Below are 21,160 nucleotides of genomic sequence, written 5' to 3' on the forward strand. Positions count from 1 at the left end.
CTGCGCGCCTCCACGGCAGAGCTGGTTTTTGGACAACCGCTGCGGGTGCCGGGCGAGTTCCTCCCCGACCCCAAGGCACCATGGTCCGTGGCGCAGGAGCGTTCCACGCTGCAGGAGACCGCCCGGAGGTTTGCCCCGGTGCCGACGGCGCACCACGGGCACCCTCCTACACACGTCGCCCCGGAGGTCCGCACCGCGGAGTACGTGTTCGTCCGGCACGAAGCCCACCGGACACCACTGCGGCCCCCGTACGACGGGCCTTTCCGCGTGCTGGAGACCGGGGTGAAACATTTCACCCTGGACATCGGCGGCTCTCCTGACCGGGTCTCCATAGACCGCCTCAAGCCGGCCCACCTCGACGTGGTCCACCCACCGCCGGTGGCTCGGCCCCCGTGTCGGGGCCGCCCCCCTGCGGGCGGACCCCGGCACCGCCCAGCACCGCCGGCACGCCGCCCCCCGGTCCGGCACCCATCCCGGGTACAGCCGGTGGCATCCCAGCTGGCATCCCTGCACCCCGGACGCCGCCGGTCGCCAGAGGGCGCTTCGGCCGCGTCATCCGTTTGCCCCGCAAACTGGCCCTCCAGGTGCGCGGGAATTCTGGGGGGGCGCGTGTGGCGGACACGGAAGCCCACTGGCGTGGTGACATCATTCCGTGCACCAAGTGGGCGGCGGCCACGCCGAGGGGTAGGCGTGGCCTCAGGATATACACCGGGCACGCAGCCCGGAGCGCGCCAGTGCTACAGTGACCTCTTGTCAATAAAGACTCTTTTGTTTTACCGCGTTGTCCGCTTCCTTCTTGGTAAGCAAGGAGCGCGCGTAGCACCGCGCTCGTGAAAGAGCTAACATTAATCACACAAAAAGTCAAACCGACACATAAAACAAGAAATAACGGGAGCGCTTCACAAGATGGGGAGAGAGGGGGAAGGACACAAACACAACATTTGAGAGCAGGGACTAAGAGAGAAATGTGGGAGGGGGAGGGCTTTGGGGGAGGTGGGAGAGGTACAAAACATATGGACACTGCAAGGACTTCCAGGAAATAAGTTGGAATTTCAAAAAAAAGTGCATCTGGGGTGAATTAGCGGGGTTAGAAAAGATCAAGGTTTTGGATGGGGGAAGACAAAAGATGGTGGTGAACAGCTGTTTTAAAGACCTGGAGGGAGGAGTGGGATTGAAGGGAGTGGGGGAGTTTGTTCCAGAGGCGGGAGAAAAGAGGAATGAAAGAGTGAAGGTGAGCAGAGAGCCTAGATTTTGGCAGTTTAACCATAAGAGGGTTGCTGGCAGATCTTGTGCGACCTGTAGGAATATTTGGGGGACAGAGCACAGAGAGAGCTGGGGGAGCAAGGCCGGAGAAGAGTCGGTAGAAGACAGAATCTCCACCAACCTGCCTGCGATGAGTGAGTGAAAGGCCCTCGGAGTTAGCTTCATCGCAGGAGATTCCAATGATTCTGAAAGCTTTGGTTTCAACAGCGTGACGCCGGGCTAGGTGTGAGGCAGGAGCACCGGCCCAGAGGGGGGAACAGTATTCCATTGAGCTGCAGATGAAAGCCTTGTATGTGGTGAGGAGCTCAGGTGTGCCAAGGAAGGACTTCGCACGACGGAGGATGCCCAGACGGCGACGTGCTTTGGAGGTTCGCTTGGAAATGTGGTTTTCCCAAGAAAGATCATGGCAGATAGTGAGACCCAAAAGCTTGAGCAACAGAACTTCTTGAAGAGGATTGTTGAGAAAGTGGACGGGAGGGTTTACCAGTCGGTCTTTTCGGAGAGACATAGTAATAGTGTGAGATTTGTCAGGATTGAAAGACATGTTCCACTTGTTTGACCAGTCTGTGATATTGTCCAGGTCTGCAGAGAGTGAGGAGGCTGCAGACTGCCGATCTGAGGGATGAGGAATGGAGCGGCAAAGAGTGGAGTCATCAGCAAAGAGATAGAGAGGATTTTCCAGAGAGTCGGAGAGATCATTAATGAAGACCAGAAATAGCACAGGGCTCAGAACACTACCTTGGGGAACTCCAGCCAGAACAGGAAGGGGAGATGAGAGAAATCCATTCAGGGCCACACGTTGACTACGACCAGAGAGGAAGTACAAAAGCCATGCGAGGAGATTTCCATGGATACCATAGGAGGAGAGTTTGGTGAGCAGAGCTGGGTGCCAGACCGTATCGAAGGCACGTGATATGTCAAGAGAGACAGCTCTGATTTCCTGTTTGGCATTGAGGACCTCCATCCATTGTTGAGACAGCAGAAACAACATGTCCAGAGTAGAATGACCTGGTCTGAATCCAAATTGATGATCGGAGATCAAGCCATTGGAGAAGAGGAAGGATTTGATATCCGAAGCAGTGATGGATTCCATGACTTTGCTGATAATTGGGAGTGGGCTGATTGGTCTGTAGTTGCAAGGATCTGTTTTTGCACATTTTTTGTGTGAAGCGGTAATGTTTGCTGATTTCCAAAATGCTGGCAGATGTCCTTGAGCAAAAGAGAGGGTGAAAGGAACAGAGAGAGGGTGAGATAGAGCGACATAGCAGGATTTTAGGACCCGTGGGTTGATGCCGTCTAGTCCAGTTGCAGAATCAGAGTCGAGGTTTGACAAAAACTTCTCCACCTTGTCAGGAGAGAAGGAAACAGAGTCCAGGAGCAGTTTGGTTCGACTGCATAAGGTAGGAACAGAGAGAGATGGGTTTGGGACACAAGATTTTGAGGCAAACACAGAGTTGAGGCATTCGGCTTTGTCACGTGCGGTGTCAACTGTGTAGCCACTTGAGGTAAGAGAGGGGATGGAAGGGGAACAAACACGAGAAACGGCTTTGACCAGACGCCACCAGGATTTGGAGGAAGGAGTCAGGTTTGAGAGTTCATTCTTGAGTGTGGAGAGATAGTGCTTCCTGGCACTCCTGAGGGTAGACACACTTGTTCCGAGCTTGGTGGAAGGAACTGAGATTGCCTTCAGTTGGGTTTGCCTTCCAAGAGGCAAAGGCAAGTTGTTTCAAGGCAACTGCCTCACCACAAGACTCAGTGTACCATGGATGGGAGGAAGGGTAAGACAACTGAAGACGAGATGGGATAAATCTGTGCATGAGAGAGAGCAGTTTGCTTTGTAAGAATTCCCAGGAAGAATTAATGTCAGAGGCAGTGGAGATAGGAGACCAGTCCAGATGATTGATGGCTGCTTGCAGACCGTGCCAGTCAGCCTGAGTGAAATGCCAGACTCGTCGGCGCGGAGGAGGCTCTCAGAGAATGGCCAGAGAGATGTCCACTTTAACAAGCAAAACCTTTACATTACTTGTTCATTTTATCTTCGTTTTTAATTATAATACTTTCTCAATGGCAATTGAGATGAGCAGAACATGCATTGGTACATGAAATGAAGGTATTGGTGTACATTTGAAATGTTATATTACCTTGCATCATTGTGATTCGGCTTGTTTGGCATTTCCATTTGAGCACATCGTTCATTCTACTTTGATCCCAGGTTTTTTTGTTTGTATGTTTTTTGGTTATCACCCACAGTAATCTAAGCACCTTGTAGAGAAGCTTGTACATATGTTACTACAGTACATGGATATTCGGATATCGTGGACATATCATTACCTTTATGAGATTTTGATGGAGAATCCCAGAATCTTGACCAAATATGGCAACTCATATTTCAATGCAGTATGTGATGTTGAATTTTTGATTTTCTGTTTATATATTTGTCCAACGAGTGATGCATGTACAATATGATCTCTTGGAGTGTTAGACACACTACTGAGTGAGATAACTTTGTTTTAAAATTCAACAGTTTTCTCTTATAACATAATCATTATTAGGTTTCCTCTTCATGCAATGTAGTTTATATATATCTATATATATATATATATATATATATATATATATATATATATATATATATATATTATCCATTATTGTACACCGCTCCTTTCCTATTCCATCTCCAGGCGCTGCATGACGTCAGTGCTGGGCACCGAAGGGGGCCCAGCAATGACGCGCGCTGAAAGGGAGTACTCAGTTTTCACCCCAGTTGTTTTCTTGTGTTCTTGTTTGTTTGTTTGTCCCGGCGATATCTCAGCCATCCTTTGAGCTCGGAAGCTGAAATTTAGGCACAAAAGTGAGCATGTGCTTTGGCAATCTTTTGGTATTTTTTTTTTGTATTTTTAAGGTATTATTTGGTCACAAAAAAGTATTTTTTGTTTTTTGATTAATCAATTAATTTATTATTTACTTAATTATTAATTAAGTACTTATTTATTTTCTTTCTCATCTGGGCAATGTCTCAGGCACTTTTTTTTTAGCTAGGAAGCTGATATTTGGACATGGCAATGACAAAGTGATGTGGCTATGAAGGATATTTTTGATTTATCGATTAATCAATTATTTATTTATTTTTTTGATCAATTACTTATTTAATTAATTTTAGAAAAATGACAGCTTTGGATGAAACACTGGTGGCTTTGGTATGCTATTATCCAATTGATTAAGAAATGATTTTATGATTATTGTTCATTGATTTTATTTATGCAATTAATCAATCAATTATTGTACACCTCTCCCTCCTAATACCATGTCTCTGTGCTGCACGGCGGTATCGCCGGGTGCCTGAGGTGCCCCAGCGATACCTCGCTGGAAGAAGATGTTATTTATTTATTTGGCATGGGGCGGTGGACTTTGATTGTATCTGTACTTGTTTTTATTTTTATTCAAATCATTATTTTTATTTGACATAATTATTTTATACATTGAATCATGAAGTATAAGTCTACATACATATGTAGACTCAATTACATCATTACTTACAAAATGGTATTTGGTGAAGACGCTCACTGAATTGACAGTACATATTTGAATGCAGTTGAGTTTTGGTCGAAAATTTGCTTATTTGGAGCAAAAAACAGAGAAAGAAGCATCATTTCATTTTTTCCGAGTTGCCGTCGTTTGGTACTCGCTTATTGGTATATTGGTAGGTATTTCCATGCCTAATATTGCACAGGCCCTCATAATCTTTTTGGACTTCGTGCTTGTGGGAGGAGGTAAAAGGGCAAATTAATTTACAATTAAGAGCAGGTCATGTGACTTTCATTCTGGTGCAAGAACACAATCAATTAACAAGCCTTTGTTTTCTTAGCGAAAGATGAACGACCTATCTGTCCTTCGAACACATACCGTTTCACACCTGCATACGAAGCACGCTGCCTTTTTTCAATTGCATTCTGAGCACATAATGCTGAAGTCGAGGTAACGAGGTTAAAATGGCGGATGTTTAAGTATTCTGTCGTCTCCAATTAAACCATTAAAGTGAGGATAGAAGTGGAATGTCAAAATATGGCAACTTGTGGTGTATGTCTTATAAAATCATAGAAGCTCTGCCTCTTCAGGAATACCTACACCACATTTGATCAATTATTAAGTCAAGAAAATAAGTCAAGCTACCAATTTCATGAATCTTGAACATGCAACACCAGAAAAGGTGGAGAATTACAAATCGTGGTGGCCTACTGCTGAGGATGCCGGACTGGCATCTCAGGGGTTGAGGGCACTATTTCATCTGAAGGTAGCAGTTCCAATTGTTGGGGAGATTTCAAGCTTCTGGAAGCCAAGATAATTATTCCAAAAAAATTATTTAATTAGCAGTGAAGATCTTCAGTTAGGTAGCTTAGTTATTATAATCAGCTTGCTTCACCTGTCCACATCTACACTAAACAGATTGGTGGCAATCCACACTTTGACATTGACTATTTCTACCCTCAAGGCAAATTGGGATGGGGGTATATTGTATAATGCCACACATGAAATGATAGTGCTGGTCAAAATGACCTTGACAATTGAAATACACAAAGGCATAAAAATATAACACCAGAGGTCTTGAAGTATGGACATCATGATAATAACAGCAGTTACTCCAGATATATGCACAAGTTATTTGTCCAGGAAGTTCAAATAGCTTTCTGGAAGGTCTGTTTCTTGAGTATCTCGTAGATTAGAATTGTACTCTCCCTATCCCTTCTCCAATCCTAACAGGAGGTTTGGCACCAAATGTTCTGCATGTCAGCAGGGCATCCCACCCTCCCAGGTGGTACGGCGTGCGCAAGATTTTGTTTACCACCTGCCATGCTTCGCGTGCATTGTGTGCCAAAGACAGCTCTCAACGGGAGATGAGTTTTATCTCCTGGAGGATGGACGTCTGGTCTGCAAAGAAGACTATGAGGATGCAAAGCGCCGAGGTAAGACACCTTGCACAATGGCATTTTCCAGGGGATTTTATCTTATCATCCATGTTTGTGACTACAGCAAGTTGAGCATTTCAATTTCGAAATTTTAATGGAGAATAGGACAGGCCAGTTGGTGGCATACTTGCCAATGAGCTCTCCAGTCTGTCTTTGATCCACTATGGTGTCAGACCTGACTAAAAGCTGCCATTCTGTTGCAGTGCCAGCAGGTGGTGCTGAATCTCTAAACGCAGCTTGCCCATCTGATATTAGGTTTTGCACATGAAATATATCCCACATTTTCTTTTGAAAACGGTACGCACTGTATTCTTCTCTTACCTTGGTCAAATTTCCAGCCATTGAAAGGCTGCATGACTGTAGTGGAAGGTAAATCTGCACACGGTACTTAAGGAGTTCGGAATTAATCATTATAGTTGATTGAGTCTAACTTTGAGATGACTTGTGTCAGTCCCAAACAAATTTTTTAGGTATTGTCACACGTCATTGTAACAGTGAATAAAGCATTGGGTAGAAGTGGCTTTAAAGTCTGGAGCCAAATAAATCTTAGATCGTTTTTAGGGGTAACTACTACCAGAATCAGTGGTGCAATGGTTAGAGCGTCCGCTCCGAGTTTGGGAGGTCGGCGGTTCAAACCACAGCCGTAGTCATAAAAAAGACTTTAGAAATGGTACGTGCTGCTTCCTTGCTTGACGTTCAGCATTTAAAACGATAGAGCATGGACAATCCCCATTGGTTGGCATCCATGGGGAGTATGAAATTCCTCCTGAGGAAATGTCTGGCTGAGTGCTGGGAGAAAAGCGGTGCCATTATTATGACGTCACTGGTACCCAGAGTATCCCGGGAAGTGGCGCTAGTGACGGCACTTCCTCCAAGCTCAGTGGCTGTGTTAAGTGTTTATTTCGTCAGTATGTCGGTGTGTGTGTATGTGTATGTGGGAGTGAGTGGCAGCTCCATTACAAACCTTAGACCATAGATCTTTGAACACACATATATATATATATATATATATTGACACCTAATACACCAGTGCAAATGAAGAGCCAGAGTTTGTAATTGTGTCACATGGCTCCCAAATATAATTGTCATGTGGTTCATGAATACTTACCAAGTAGTTGGTGGACAGTGAATTGTCCAAAGAAAATTTGAATATCTATATTGCCACATGTCACTAAAAGGAATCGCATCTGATTTTATTTATCACATAGGAGTGACATTTTTACCTCTGCCACTGGAGGTGGATGGAGGTTATCTATTCTCCCCTGTTTGTCTGTCTGTGAGCAGTATATCTCAAAAGGTTATGGACAGATTTGGACAAAACTTGGTGGATACGTTGAGTGTGTGACAAGGATGAATTGATTAGATTTTGGTGAATATCTGGATACTGGAATTTTAAAGGAATTCGTCACCATTGAGTGATAGGACCAAAAATAATATATAGCATGATATTTCAAAACGTTGTGAACGGATTATGACAAAACAAGATGGATGAGTTGGGTTGGAGACAACAACAAACCGATTCGATTTTGGTTAAGATCTGGATCCCTATCCGACCTGTCAGTGGGATACAAATCGCAAACCGTTCAGCCTGGCAAAGGTACGCGCTCTACCGAGAGTCATTCTAGTTTACAATGAAATGATGTCATGCACGAGAAAATGATACCTGAGAAAGAAAGGAGAAAGGAGAACAATATCTGAGATATCACAGAACAATATCTCAATCCACCTGAGAAAGGAGAACAATATGACACAAAGCTTACATATACTAGGGGCTGGTATTGGATGCTGGATCCTATGAATTGATGGCAAATTGGCCAGGCTTGACTTGAGGATACGCATATTGACGAATAGGCCTACTTGGTCAACATGCCATTATTTTCAAGAATGAAAGCATTCTCATTTAAAACGTATTTGTCGATACATTTTCAAATGCAGCAATGACAAGTACAGTTTATTTTAGAAGATTATTTTAAAAATTTTGAAAAAATAACATTTATCGTAGATTTACCACCATGGACAGCCAGGCATGCGCTAAGTTGAACCTTTTCTTTATCAGGTCTTTATGAGGGGATTATTACAATTTTCAAATGATTGAATCCATTTACCCTTGTACTTGGAGAAACTGGTACCGTGAAATGGGGTGAATCGGGACAGCAAGGTGAATAGGGACACAAACTGAAAAAAAGTTCGGCAACTTTTTTCGCTGAAAATTGATAACCAAACTGATTTGTTGATATTTGGGTTGAAAGTGTTCTCTTGTTTTTTTAAAAAGCAACTTATAGTCCCTATTAACCCCATATTAGTGTAGCAGCATAGCAAACCTGTTGTGCATTTTGTGATACAAGCACCAAATTTGGTACACTAGTAGACTATCATATTATGAAAAGATCTGGATATTGGGCCATCTCAGATTCAGAGATTTGATTTTTGCAAGATTTCGATTCGATTGGGATCGAAGAGAACACCTTCTTCGTCTTCTGTACAGTGAAGTTGCCAGCCCTGAATTCTCTGGCTACATCTGGGTGCTTCATTGGGAGTGCAACCGTGTCCCTCAGGTGAACAGGGACCCACCTGGCATAGTGTGTGTGGTCTAAGGCATGGAACCATGGGACCAGTTCCGTCAGGGCATCAAGGTACGTCGTGAATGAAGCCTGCCGCAGAGAACGCACGTAGACCAATACCAACATCTCTAGTTCCAGCACAGTTGCCCAGTACTGAAAGTTGGGAATGTCTTCTCCTCTCTGGTGACACCAGTCTTCGAACTCAGGCAGGTCTTCTGCATCATCAGCATATGTCATACAGTGGCGTTCATACGCACGGTGTTGCAGGATGTGCAGTGCCGCTGCAGTGATTTGATGAGCTCTTCTTGTGCGGGTGACGTGGGCAGCTCGTAGGAAGGAGTCGGCCGTCCCTGGCGTTGCAATCTCAGCTTGCAAAATCTGCAAATCTTGCAAAAATCAAATCTCTGAATCTGAGATGGCCCAATATCCAGATCTTTTCATAATATGATAGTCTACTAGTGTGCCAAATTTGGTGCTTGTATCACAAAATGCACAATTCTTTTGAATATTTGGGCTAAGCCGCCCCACTATATATGGGTTAAATAGGAATAAATAGGATTTTATGGCTGTCCCTATTCACCCCGTTTTACGGGTGAATAGGGACAGTCACTAATACAAAAAAATAATAATCAAGAAACAATCCTGAGTTTCCACCTTATTGCTAAATTGATAGCTCAGATGGATGCACATAATATGCACCCATAATATACTCAGAGGCAAAAGTTAGTGTGACGTGGAATTTTTTCATTGGTAATCTTGTGAATGAATTTTTGGATTTGAACCAGAGAAAGAGTGTGTTAAAATGGTCGTAGAAACGCAACCAAGCAGTTGTTGTTCGAATTGCACGAAATTTGCAAGAAGCATGACATATTCGAGAAAAATGGCCAGCAATGTTCACTTTAAAAGGCCAGACAACCAGACGCTTATCATTTCCACTCAATGCAGTCTTAAGAAGTGCAGAAGTCAGAAAAACACCTCGATTCATCGTTCTGGAACAAGTTCGACATGCCACGCCTCGGGGAAATGGTTCTTAATCAGAACAATGTTAATGTGTTACCCCGGATCCTGGATCCTGGACCCTGGATGTTACCCTGCAAGATCCCCTGATTTGTCACCCATTGAACACGTCTGGGATGAAATGGAGCGACGTTTACGACGTCATCTGAATCCTCCAACAATGCTGCAGGAACTCCACCAAATCCTTCCTCGGATATGGAATGATCTTCCCAAGGACTTTCATCGACGTTTAGTGGCCTCAATGAGGCGAAGGTGCCAGGCCTGCACCAATGCACAAGGTGGACACACTCGCTACTGACCGTGTGAACTTGCTTGTGGATGTTGTGTTGTGGCTCATTTGCATATGCCAGGTGCGCTGTTCTTATGGACTGTTGATCGTTTCCATACCTTGAAACATTTGTCTTTCCATGTAATAACATTTCATTCGCGGCAGTAAAAGTTTAACACTGATTCTATTTGTTGTTTGTGTGTCACAATAACTTTTGCCTTTGAGTATATAAACCACGGTGCCAATGAAAAAGAAAATGGGATAAAAAGTTTCTCCAAATTGTCCCGATTTCTTGATTTTTTTTTTTGTATTAGGGACTGTCCCTATTCACCCGTAAAACGGGGTGAATAGGGACAGCCATAAAAATCCTATTTATTCATATTTAACCCATATATGGGGTTAATAGGGACTATAAGTTGCTTTTTTAAAAAACAAGAGAACACTTTCAACCCAAATATCAACAAATCAGTTTGGTTATCAATTTCAGCGAAAAAAGTTGCCGAACTTTTTTTCAGTTTGTGTCCCTATTCACCTTGCTGTCCCGATTCACCCCATTTCACGGTCCTGGAATATAACAACCTTCCTCCATTTCAGCCCTACGACAAATACCAATTTCCATTGGCACCGACCACAACATGATGCTTTATGTAATAATTGTAATAGTTAATGTTAATAACATAGCATTGAATTCATGCCAAACTATGATTAACCTAGTGCGAGATCCACTGAGAGATTTTGACTTTCCCAATAAAATATGCAATCCACAAAAATCGCCATTACTGCTTGGTTCCCACTTTTCCATCTTTATATTTTCCAAGCAGTGGATGTATATGAAAAGAGGTTCCTGAATTCTTATCAAATCAAATTGTGCATGTACAATAACTACATATGATATCGTATAATTATTGGAGTTAAAGCGTTTAGTGGAAGAGGCTCAGATTGGATTACTCATGTGGTTCAGCCCCAGTTCAAGAAGTTATGTTACTTGATAAAAAATAATGAAGTCATCATGGTCACCCCTATTATATATTATATTAACAACAAGAATGACTGCACTGTGGTCACAAACTGCGACAAAACATTTTTTTTTTTGCCTCCTCTGTCCATTTTTGCCTCCTCGGACATTCGGGGTACGGGATATCCATTAAGCAGGAGTCAAGTGAATTATCTTTAGAAATCCTGTCGATACATTCTTATTGTATCGGTCGATACAAAATCCCACCTCAGATGTTTTGGAAATGTACATTTAATGCACACTTAAAAGATTAACTTGATACCTCTCATTCATGTCACCTTCCGCTACGGTTATATCAGAACGAGCCGATTCATCACACGGTCACGGATTGTTTAACCCCAATATGGGGCCGTTCAAAAATTACATATAGCTATTTTTGATGAAATCTGACACCCCAATCCCATACAATGCCCCATAATGCTAGACCAGGGGTGGGGAACCTTTTTCCTGTCGAGGGCCATTTCGATTTTTAGAACATCCTTCGAGGGCCATGCTAAATTATTGAATACATATATCGGACTCACCTAATGCGATGGCTGGAACTGTTTCTCTTTGGCGAGGCGTTTGGTGTCCGGTGGTAGTGATGATGATGCTACTCGCAGCTGGTTTTGCAGGTTTGGGTCAGTCAGTCTTGAGCGAAACCGAGTCTTTGCAAGAGTCAGTTTTGAAAAGAACTGCTCACAGCTGTAGGTCGTCCCAAACAGTGATGCAAACTTCAGTGCATGTCTCCTCAGAATGGGAAAATCCTCAGCACGTACATACAGTTTGTAGAACTCGAGCAAAGGGAGGACAAATCTCACACTCTTACTACGTCTCTCCGAAAAGATCGACTGGACAACCCTCCCATCTACTTTCTCAACAATCCTCTCCAAGAAGTTCTGTCGCTCAAGCTTTTGGGTCTCACTATCTGCCATGATCTTTCTTGGGAAAACCACATTTCCAAGCTGGCCTCCAAAGCCAGTCGCCGACTGGGCATCCTCCGTCGTGCGAAGTCCTTCCTCGGCACACCTGAGCTCCTCACCACATACAAGGCTTTCATCCGCAGCTCAATGGAATACTGTTCTCCCCTATGGGCCGGTGCTCCTGCCTCACACCCAGCTCGGCTTCACGCTGTTGAAACCAAAGCTTTCAGAATTATTGGAATCTCCCGTGATGAAGCTATCTCTGAGGGCCTTTCACTCACTCACCGCAGGCAGGTAGGTGGTCTTTCTGTCTTCTTCCGACTCCTCTCCGGCCTTGCACCCCCAGCTCTCTCTGTGCTCTGTCCCCCAAATATTCCTACAGGTCGCACAAGATCTGCCAGCAACCCTCTGATGGTTAAACTGCCGAAATCTCGGCTCTCTGCTCACCTTCACTCTTTCATTCCTCTTTTCCCCTGCCTCTGGAACAAACTCCCACACTCCCTTCAATCCCAGTCCTCCCTCCAGGTCTTTAAAACAGCTGTTCACCACCATCTCTTATCTTCCCCCATCCAAAACCTTGATCTTTCCTACCCCCGCTAATTCACCCCAGATCCACCTTGTTTGAAATTCCAACTTCTTTCCTGGAAGTCCTGGCAGTGTCCATATGTTTTATACCTCTCCCACCCCCCTTCCCATGCCCCCCCCCCCAACGCCCTTTCCCTCTCACAGATCTCTCGATGTCTCCATGTCTCTCGGTCCCTGCTCTCAAATGTTGTGTTTGTGTCCTTCCCCCTCTCCCCATCTTGTCTACTGCTCCCGATGTTATATGTTTTATGTGTCGGTTTGTATTTCTGTGTGATTAATGTTCGCTCTTTCACGAGCCTCGATCTTGTATACCAAAAAAAAAACAACAACAAAAAAAAAAAACATTTTTATAGATAGATGAATTGCCTCGCGGGCCGGACCAAACGGTCTCGCGGGCCGTATACGGCCCGGAGGCCGGAGGTTCCCCACCCCAGTGCTAGACCATACACCCCCGAAGATATTACGTAACACTTGAAAATGCCCCTCCCCCTTCCAATCATCAATCGACCCAAACGGGGTCTCTCTGCCAGATTTGTGAACCGTGGATAAGAACAGATTTGTCCCAGACTTGTGGACTCTAAACCAGAGACCAACTCGTGAACCGTAGACTGACAGACTAATTGATGGCTGATCACCGCCTTTTATCTGTTTGGAGAGGGGAGGTGCTAAGCGGGAGTCGGGGTTCATGCTCCGCCTCTTTCAGGTTGTAGGCCAGGGTCGGTATTCATATAACTTCTTAATTTAAGACTACTTAACTGCTAAGTATCCCACTTTGCTGAGTGGGGTTGTTATCTTGAAATTCATAAACACTCTTAAGTACCCTGCTTAGCTGAGTGCCCCCGCATAAAGTTATGAAGATTGTCTCAAGTGGTTTCCGAGGCTCGATGTCACATTTCATTGCCGTTTATGTTCATTTTCTGTGGTTTGGCGACAGACCAACGGCAGTTATTACTGAGTTCCAAGGCCAAGTCTGTGAAATTAGCAATATCGTAAAAATCTGCAACTATATCCTGTATATTTGCCGGGGATGGAAATTTCACAGCTCTCCCCATCAATGGAAGCAATGCATTGTTTACCTGTGAAATGATATGGCATAAGCTTGGTTGAGATATATGAACTGTATCTCCTGTCACCTGTTGGAATGATCCGGTCGCATAAAAGTGTAAGGCTGCGAGTAGTTTCAGTTCAGTTGGAAGAGCATGGGTACGAAATGTCCTTGGTTCGAGGTCAATGCGAATAATATCAGCAAGATCCAGTATTGTTTGTCGATCCAAATGATAAAGCTGAAGGTCATTGTAGATTTCCAATGAGTGAACTCTGTCACGAAAAACACGTTCGCGGCGCATTGCCCGCCTTCGGTCTATATCAAACTGCACTGCTAACATCAGAGCTGCCATATCCCTTGAGCGAACCGAAACGAATGACAGAATATTCAATCTGGTAACCACCCACCCTAAAGTTAACACTGCCTCGGAGGTGTCTTAAATTTAGGGGCCGATTTAAGTGAGTTCCATGAAATAAGTAGCATATTGAATTCCACTTGTTCGGTCCGCTTAAGTTAAGATGGTACTTAGTGGCCCACTTTGACTTAAGTAGCTTTATGAATACCTGCCTAGGGGCAAAGTTCATGCACCGTCCTGTTTGGCCCTGTTGCTGCGCTCACATTGGCCTCAGTGATCTTTGTGCTTGTCCACGGCTCGGAACTCCTCACTTAACATGGGAGGGACATATTTTACTGCGTGTTTGTGGTGTGAACGTGCGCTAGGAACCAAAAGGGTATGGCATGCAAGCGGAGGGTCATGGCTGTCTGGAGGAAGTTACAGGGAAGTTGGCGCACCTCTGCGCTTCTCATTGTCCCCAGTCGCACCGCGGAGCGAAAGGTGGACTATGGTTTTCCCCTCCGTCCGTGTGTGCGTGCGTCCGTGCGTGTGAACGTGCGTGCGTGTGTCCGTGCATGCATGCATAAGCGAAGGACCGAATTCTAATTTGTTGTGTGGGTGCAACCCACGTCAAAATCCAAGATGGCCGCCGCCATGTATGTCTGATGCCATGTATGTCTGAACCTTGTGAGCGGAATATCTTGAAAAATAAGTGAAGTACCATCTTCTAATCTGGTGTGTGGGTGTATCTAGGCATAAGGAAGAAGGCTATTGAAAATTGGGTCGCCACGTCAAAATCCAAGATGGCCGCCGCCATGTATGTCTGCACCTTGTGAGCGGAATATCTTGAAAAATAAGCGAAGTACCAACTTCTAATCTGGTGTGTGGGTGTATCCAGGTATAAGGAAGAAAGCTATTGAAAATTGGGTCGCCACATCAAAATCCAAGATGGCCGCCACCATATACATGTCTGAACTTTGTGAGCGGAATATCTTGAAAAATAAGCGAACTACTAACTTCTAATCTGATGTGTGGGTGTATCAACGCATAAGAGAGAACGCTATTGAAAATTGGGTCGCCACGTCAAATCCAAGATGGCCGCCTTGCGTCTTCAACTTTGTCAACTCACATCACTTCAATGACGGGGACCGAGGCGTAACGCTTGTTACCTTTGTTTTTGATTTGTTTACTTTGTTTATTTACATTAACTTTACTTTGTTTGAAGATGGTGGTACAAAGTGGTGTCATCCCCAGCACCGCCATCACACCGCATGGCTGTTGTCGACAGTTTTGAAGGTAAAGGCATGGTCGTGGACATTTGCAGTGATTTTGTATTGGAGGTCTTGAATCTGTGGGATGGTGGTTAATAGTTGGGACCTAGCGAGGGTGGTTGAGCGTGGTGGTTAATAAGGTGCGATGTGGGTTGCTGTTTCTTCTTGTGGGGGAAGGTAGTTATTGTATGGTGGTGTGGAGATGGTTGTGAGGTTGATAGTGGTTAGTGATGGTCGACGTGGTTGCCGATAGTGGTGGTAATCTTTGGGAATTGGAGCGGGAATTTGAGTGCCATTTTGACAAAAATATGCAAATGAACTGCTCTGTATCAAAGGATGCTGACTCAGTGGGTTTAGCGCTTTTTGAAGAGATGAAGAAAGAGAGAAAATCCCTAGTTAATCCCACAAAACGATTATTGCCCCATGAACTCACTACACAGAAGGTAGGACTATCTGAACATTTAATAAGGACATAACTAACTCGGGAACCTGTATTGTACATCACTCCTTTCCTATTCATCCCCAGGCACTACATGATGGGCACTGAAAGGGAGTACTCAGTTTTCACTCTGGTTTCTTTGTTTGTTTGTTTTCTTGTTACCTCCGCCAGCAAAGGTGGATGGAGTTCGTTTTCACCCCTGTCTGTTTGTCTGTCCTTTTGTCTGTGAACAAAATATCTCAAAAGGTTGTGCATGGATTCAGATGAAATTTTGCAGAGATGTAGCGTATGTGACAAGAACAAAATGATTAGATTTTGGTGAAGATCCGGATTCGGATCCGGCTACTAGAATTTTTAAAGCGTTTCTTCACCATTGGGAGATAGGGCCAAAACCGATACATAGCAGGATATCTCAAAACGTTGTGGACGGATTTGGACAAAACTTAGTGGACCGATTGGGTGTCTGACAAGGACGATTCGATTCGATTTTGGTGAAGATCTAAATATGGATTCGGATATGAGAATTATTTAATTTTTTTAAGTGATTCTTCACCACTGAGTGATGGGGCTAAAACCAACATATAGCAGGACTATCTCAAAAAGTTATGGATGGATTTGGGCGAAACCTGTTGGACGGGTTGTGTGTGTAGCAAGGAAGAATCGATTCAATTTTGGTGAAGATCCGGTTTCGGATCCGGCCACGAGAATTTTTCAAGTGATTCTTCACCATTGAGTGATGTGGCCAAGCAGGTGGAGGTATGGTCTCCACTGAATGCCGTTCTAGTTTGTTACTTGCCGGAAAAGATTCCGGCAAGTATGTTGATCTGTTCGTTTGTTACTTGCCGGAAAAGATTCCGGCAAGTATGTTGAGCTGTTCGTTACTTGCCGGAAAAATTTTCCGGCAAGTATATTGATCTGTTCGTTTGTTTGTCTGTCTGTTTGTCTGTCTGTTTGTCTGTTTGCAGCACTGCGTCTACACCGTTGCACGGAGAATCGCCAAACTTTGCACACATAATGGTCTTGCCCTCTAATATACTGTGCCTCAATGATGACGTCATCGGTGACGTGGTTCGGCCGCCATCTTGGAAAAACCGAATAAATTTGCACCTCTATATCTCCGAAAGTACTGAACAGAAAAAATTGAGACATGGCTCATTGGAAAGAACTCTCCATGCGGAATAAAATATGTAAATGATGACGTCATCAGTTACGTGGTTCGGTCGCCATCTTGGAAAAACGGCAAAAAGGTTGCGCCACTATATCTCCAAAAGTGCTGAACAGAAAAAATTGAGACATGGCTCATTGGAAAGAACTCTCCATGGGGAATAAAATATGTAAATGATGACGTCATCAGTCACGTGGTTCGGTCGCCATCTTGGAAAAACGGCAAAACGTTGCGCCACTATATCTCCAAAAGTGCTGAACAGAAAAAATTGAGACATGGCTCATTGGAACGAACTCTCCATGGGGAATAAAATATGTTAATGATGCCGTCATATGTCACGTGGTCGGCCGCCATCTTGGAAAAACGGCAAAACTTTGCACCACTATATCTCCAAAAGTGCTGAACAGAAATAATTGAGACATGGCTCATTGTAAAGAACTCTCCATGGGGAATAAAATATGTTAATGATGACGTCATCAGTCACGTGGTCGGCCGCCATCTTGGAAAAACGGCAAAACTTTGCACCACAAAATCTCCAAAAGTGCTGAACAGAAAAAATTGAGACATGGCTCATTGTAAAGAACTCTCCATGGGGAATAAAATATGTTAATGATGACGCCATCGGTCACGTGGTTCGGCCGCCATCTTGGAAAAATGGGAAAACTTTGCACCACTATATCTCCAAAAGTGCAGAATGGAAAAAATTGAGACATGGCTCATTGTAAAGAACTCTCAATGGGGAATAAAATATGTTAATGATGACGTCATATGTCACGTGGTTCGGCCGCCATCTTGGAAAAACCGAAAAATTGTGCACCTCCATATCTCTGAAAGTGCTGAATAGAAAAAATTGAGACATGGCTCATTGTAAAGAACTCTCCATGGGGAATAAAATATGTTAATGATGACATCATAGGTCACGTGGTTCGGCTGCCATCTTGGAAAAACCGAAAAACGTAGCACCTCCATATCTCCAAAAGTGCTGAATAGAAAAAGTTGAGACATGGCTCTTTGTAAAGAACTCTCCATGGGGAATAATATATGTTAATGATGACGTCATCTATCACGTGCTTCGGACGCCATATTTGTCTTAAATGGCCGATAAAAGAGTACATTCCGGCAAGTCCTCGGTCTCTGACCGATTTTTCATTACTTGCCGGAAAAATTTTCCGGCAAGTATATTGATCTGTTCGTTTGTTTGTTACTTGCCGGAAAAATTTTCCGGCAAGTATATTGATCTGTTCGTTACTTGCCGGAAAAATTTTCCAGCAAGTATGTTGATCTGTTCGTTACTTGCCGGAAAAATTTTCCGGCAAGTATGTTGATCTGTTCGTTTGTTTGTCTGTCTGTCTGTTTGTCTGTCTGTTTGTCTGTCTGTTTGTCTGTTTGCAGCACTGCGTCTACACCGTTGCACGGAGAATCGCCAAACTTTGCACACATAATGGTCTTGCCCTCTAATATACTGTGCCTCAATGATGACGTCATCAGTGACGTGGTTCGGCCGCCATCTTGGATAAACCGAATAAATTTGCACCTCTATATCTCCGAAAGTACTGAACAGAAAAAATTGAGACATGGCTCATTGTAAAGAACTCTCCATGGGGAATAAAATATGTTAATGATGACGTCATATGTCACGTGGTCGGCCGCCATCTTGGAAAAACGGCAAAAATTTGCACCACTATATCTCCAAAAGTGCTGAACAGAAAAAATTGAGACATGGCTCATTGTAAAGAACTCTCCATGGGGAATAAAATATGTTAATGATGACGTCATCGTTCACGTGTTTCGGCCGCCATATTTGTCCTAAATGGCCGATAAAAAGTAAATTCCGGCAAGTCCTCGGTCTCTGACCGATTTTTCATTTGTCTGTTTGTCTGTCTGTTTGTCTGTCTGTCTGTTTGCAGCACTGCGTCTACACCGTTGCACGGAGAATCGCCAAACTTCGCACACATATTCGTCTTGCCCTGGAATAGACTGTGCCCAATTTATGACGTCATCGGTCACGTGTTTCGGCCGCCATCTTGGAAAAACCGAAAAACTTTGCACCTCCACATCTCCGAAAGTGCTGAATAGAAAAAATTCAGACATGGCTCATTGTCAAGAACTCTCCATGTGGAATAAAATATGTTAATGATGACGTCATCGGTCACGTGGTTCGGCCGCCATCTTGGAAAAACCGAAAACTTTGCACCTCAACATCTCCGAAAGTGCTGAATTGAAAAAATTGAGACATGGCTCATTGTAAAGAACTCTCCATGGGGAATAAAATATGTTAATGATGACGTCATATGTCATGTGGTCGGCCGCCATCTTGGAAAAACGGCAAAACCTTTCTCCACTATATCTCCAAAAGTGCTGAATAGAAAAAATTGAGACATGGCTCATTGGAAAGAACTCTCCATGGGGAATAAAATATGTTAATGATGACGTCATCGGTCACGTGGTTCGGCCGCCATCTTGGAAAAACTTTGCACCTCGATATCTCCGAAAGTGCTGAACAGAAAAAATTGAGACATGGCTCATTGTAAAGAACTCTCCATGGGGAATAAAATGTTAATGATGATGTCATCGGCCATGTGGTTCGGCCGCCATATTTGTCCTAAATGGCCGATAAAGTAAATTCCGGCAAGTCCTCGGTCTCTGACCGATTTTTCATTTGTCTGTCTGTCTGTTTGTCTGTCTGTTTGTCTGTCTGTTTGTCTGTTTGCAGCACTGCGTCTACACCGTTGCACGGAGAATCGCCAAACTTTGCACGCATATTGGTCTTGCCCTGGAATAGACTGTGCCCAATTGATGACGTCATCGGTGACGTGGTTCGGCCGCCATCTTGGAAAAACCGAAAAACTTTGCACTTCTATATCTCCAAAAGTACTGAACAGAAAAAATTGAGACATGGCTCATTGTAAAGAACTCTCCATGGGGAATAAAATATGTTAATGATGACATCATCAGTCACGTGGTCGGCCGCCATCTTGGAAAAACGGCAAAACTTTGCACCACGAAATCTCCAAAAGTGCTGAACAGAAAAAATTGAGACATGGCTCATTGTAAAGAACTCTCCATGGGGATTAAAATATGTTAATGATGACGTCATCAGTCACGTGGTCGGCCGCCATCTTGGAAAAACGGCAAAACTTTGCACCACGAAATCTCCAAAAGTGCTGAACAGAAAAAATTGAGACATGGCTCATTGTAAAGAACTCTCCATGGGGAATAAAATATGTTAATGATGACGTCATCGGTCACGTGGTTCGGCCGCAATGTTTGTCCTAAATGGCCGATAAAAAAGTACATTCCGGCAAGTCCTCGGTCTCTGACCGATTTGTCTTTCTGTTTGTTACTTGCCGGAAAAGATTCCGGCAAGTATGTTGATCTGTTCGTTTGTTTGTTACTTGCCGGAAAAGATTCCAGCAAGTATGTTGATCTGTTCGTTTGTTTGTCTTTCTGTTTGTTACTTGCCGGAAAAAATTCCGGCAAGTATGTTGATCTGTTCGTTTGTTTGTCTGTCTGTCTGTCTGTCTGTCTGTTTGTCTGTCTGTCTGTCTGTTTGCAGCACTGCGTCTACACCGTTGCACGTAGAATCGCCAAACTTTGCACACATATTGGTCTTGCCCTGGAATAGACTGTGCCCAATTGATGACGTCATCGGTCACGTGGTTCGGCCGCCATCTTGGAAAAACCGAAAAACCTTGCACCTCCATATCTCCGAAAGTACTGAACAGGAAAAATTGAGACATGGCTCATTGTAAAGAACTCTCCATGGGGAATACAATATGTTAATGATGACGTCATCAGTCACGTGGTTCGGCCGCCATCTTGGAAAAACCGAAAAAATTTGCACCGCTACATCTCCGAAAGAACTGAACAGAAAAAATTGAGACATGGCTCATTGTAAAGAACTCTATGGGGAATAAAATATGTTAATGATGACGTCATCAGTCACGTGGTCGGCCGCCATCTTGGAAAAACGGCAAAACTTTGCACCACTATATCTCCAAAAGTGCTGAACAGAAAAAATTGAGACATGGCTCATTGTAAAGAACTCTCCATGGGGAATAAAATATGTTAATGATGATGTCATATGTCACGTGGTCGGCCGCCATCTTGGAAAAACGGCAAAACTTTGCACCACTATATCTCCAAAAGTGCTGAACAGACAAAATTGAGACATGGCTCATTGGAAAGAACTCTCCATGGGGAATAAAATATGTTAATGATGTCATATGTCACGTGGTCGGCCGCCATCTTGGAAAAACGGCAAAACTTTGCACCACTATATCTCCAAAAGTGCTGAACAGAAAAAATTGAGACATGGCTCATTGGAAAGA

The 21,160-nt window shown here is 43.9% G+C and overlaps 1 protein-coding gene and 1 long non-coding RNA gene across 2 annotated transcripts in view; both read left to right on the forward strand.

Moving 5' to 3' along the window:
- Nucleotides 1-21,160, forward strand: part of LOC144893157 (uncharacterized) — a 263,609-nt gene that overhangs the window by 168,585 nt on the left and 73,864 nt on the right. The window lies entirely within an intron of this gene.
- The window catches only part of LOC137432605 (LIM/homeobox protein Lhx3-like), a 191,360-nt gene that overhangs the window by 134,950 nt on the left and 35,250 nt on the right, over nucleotides 1-21,160 (forward strand). The window contains exon 3 of the mRNA XM_078782832.1: nucleotides 6,022-6,224. Within this exon, the coding sequence (XP_078638958.1) occupies nucleotides 6,022-6,224 (203 nt within the window). The remainder of the gene's footprint in view (nucleotides 1-6,021; nucleotides 6,225-21,160) is intronic.

The sequence above is a fragment of the Myxine glutinosa genome, chromosome 8 (genome assembly GCF_964187855.1).
Source record: "Myxine glutinosa chromosome 8, kmMyxGlut1.1, whole genome shotgun sequence".
Classification (NCBI taxonomy): domain Eukaryota; kingdom Metazoa; phylum Chordata; class Myxini; order Myxiniformes; family Myxinidae; genus Myxine; species Myxine glutinosa.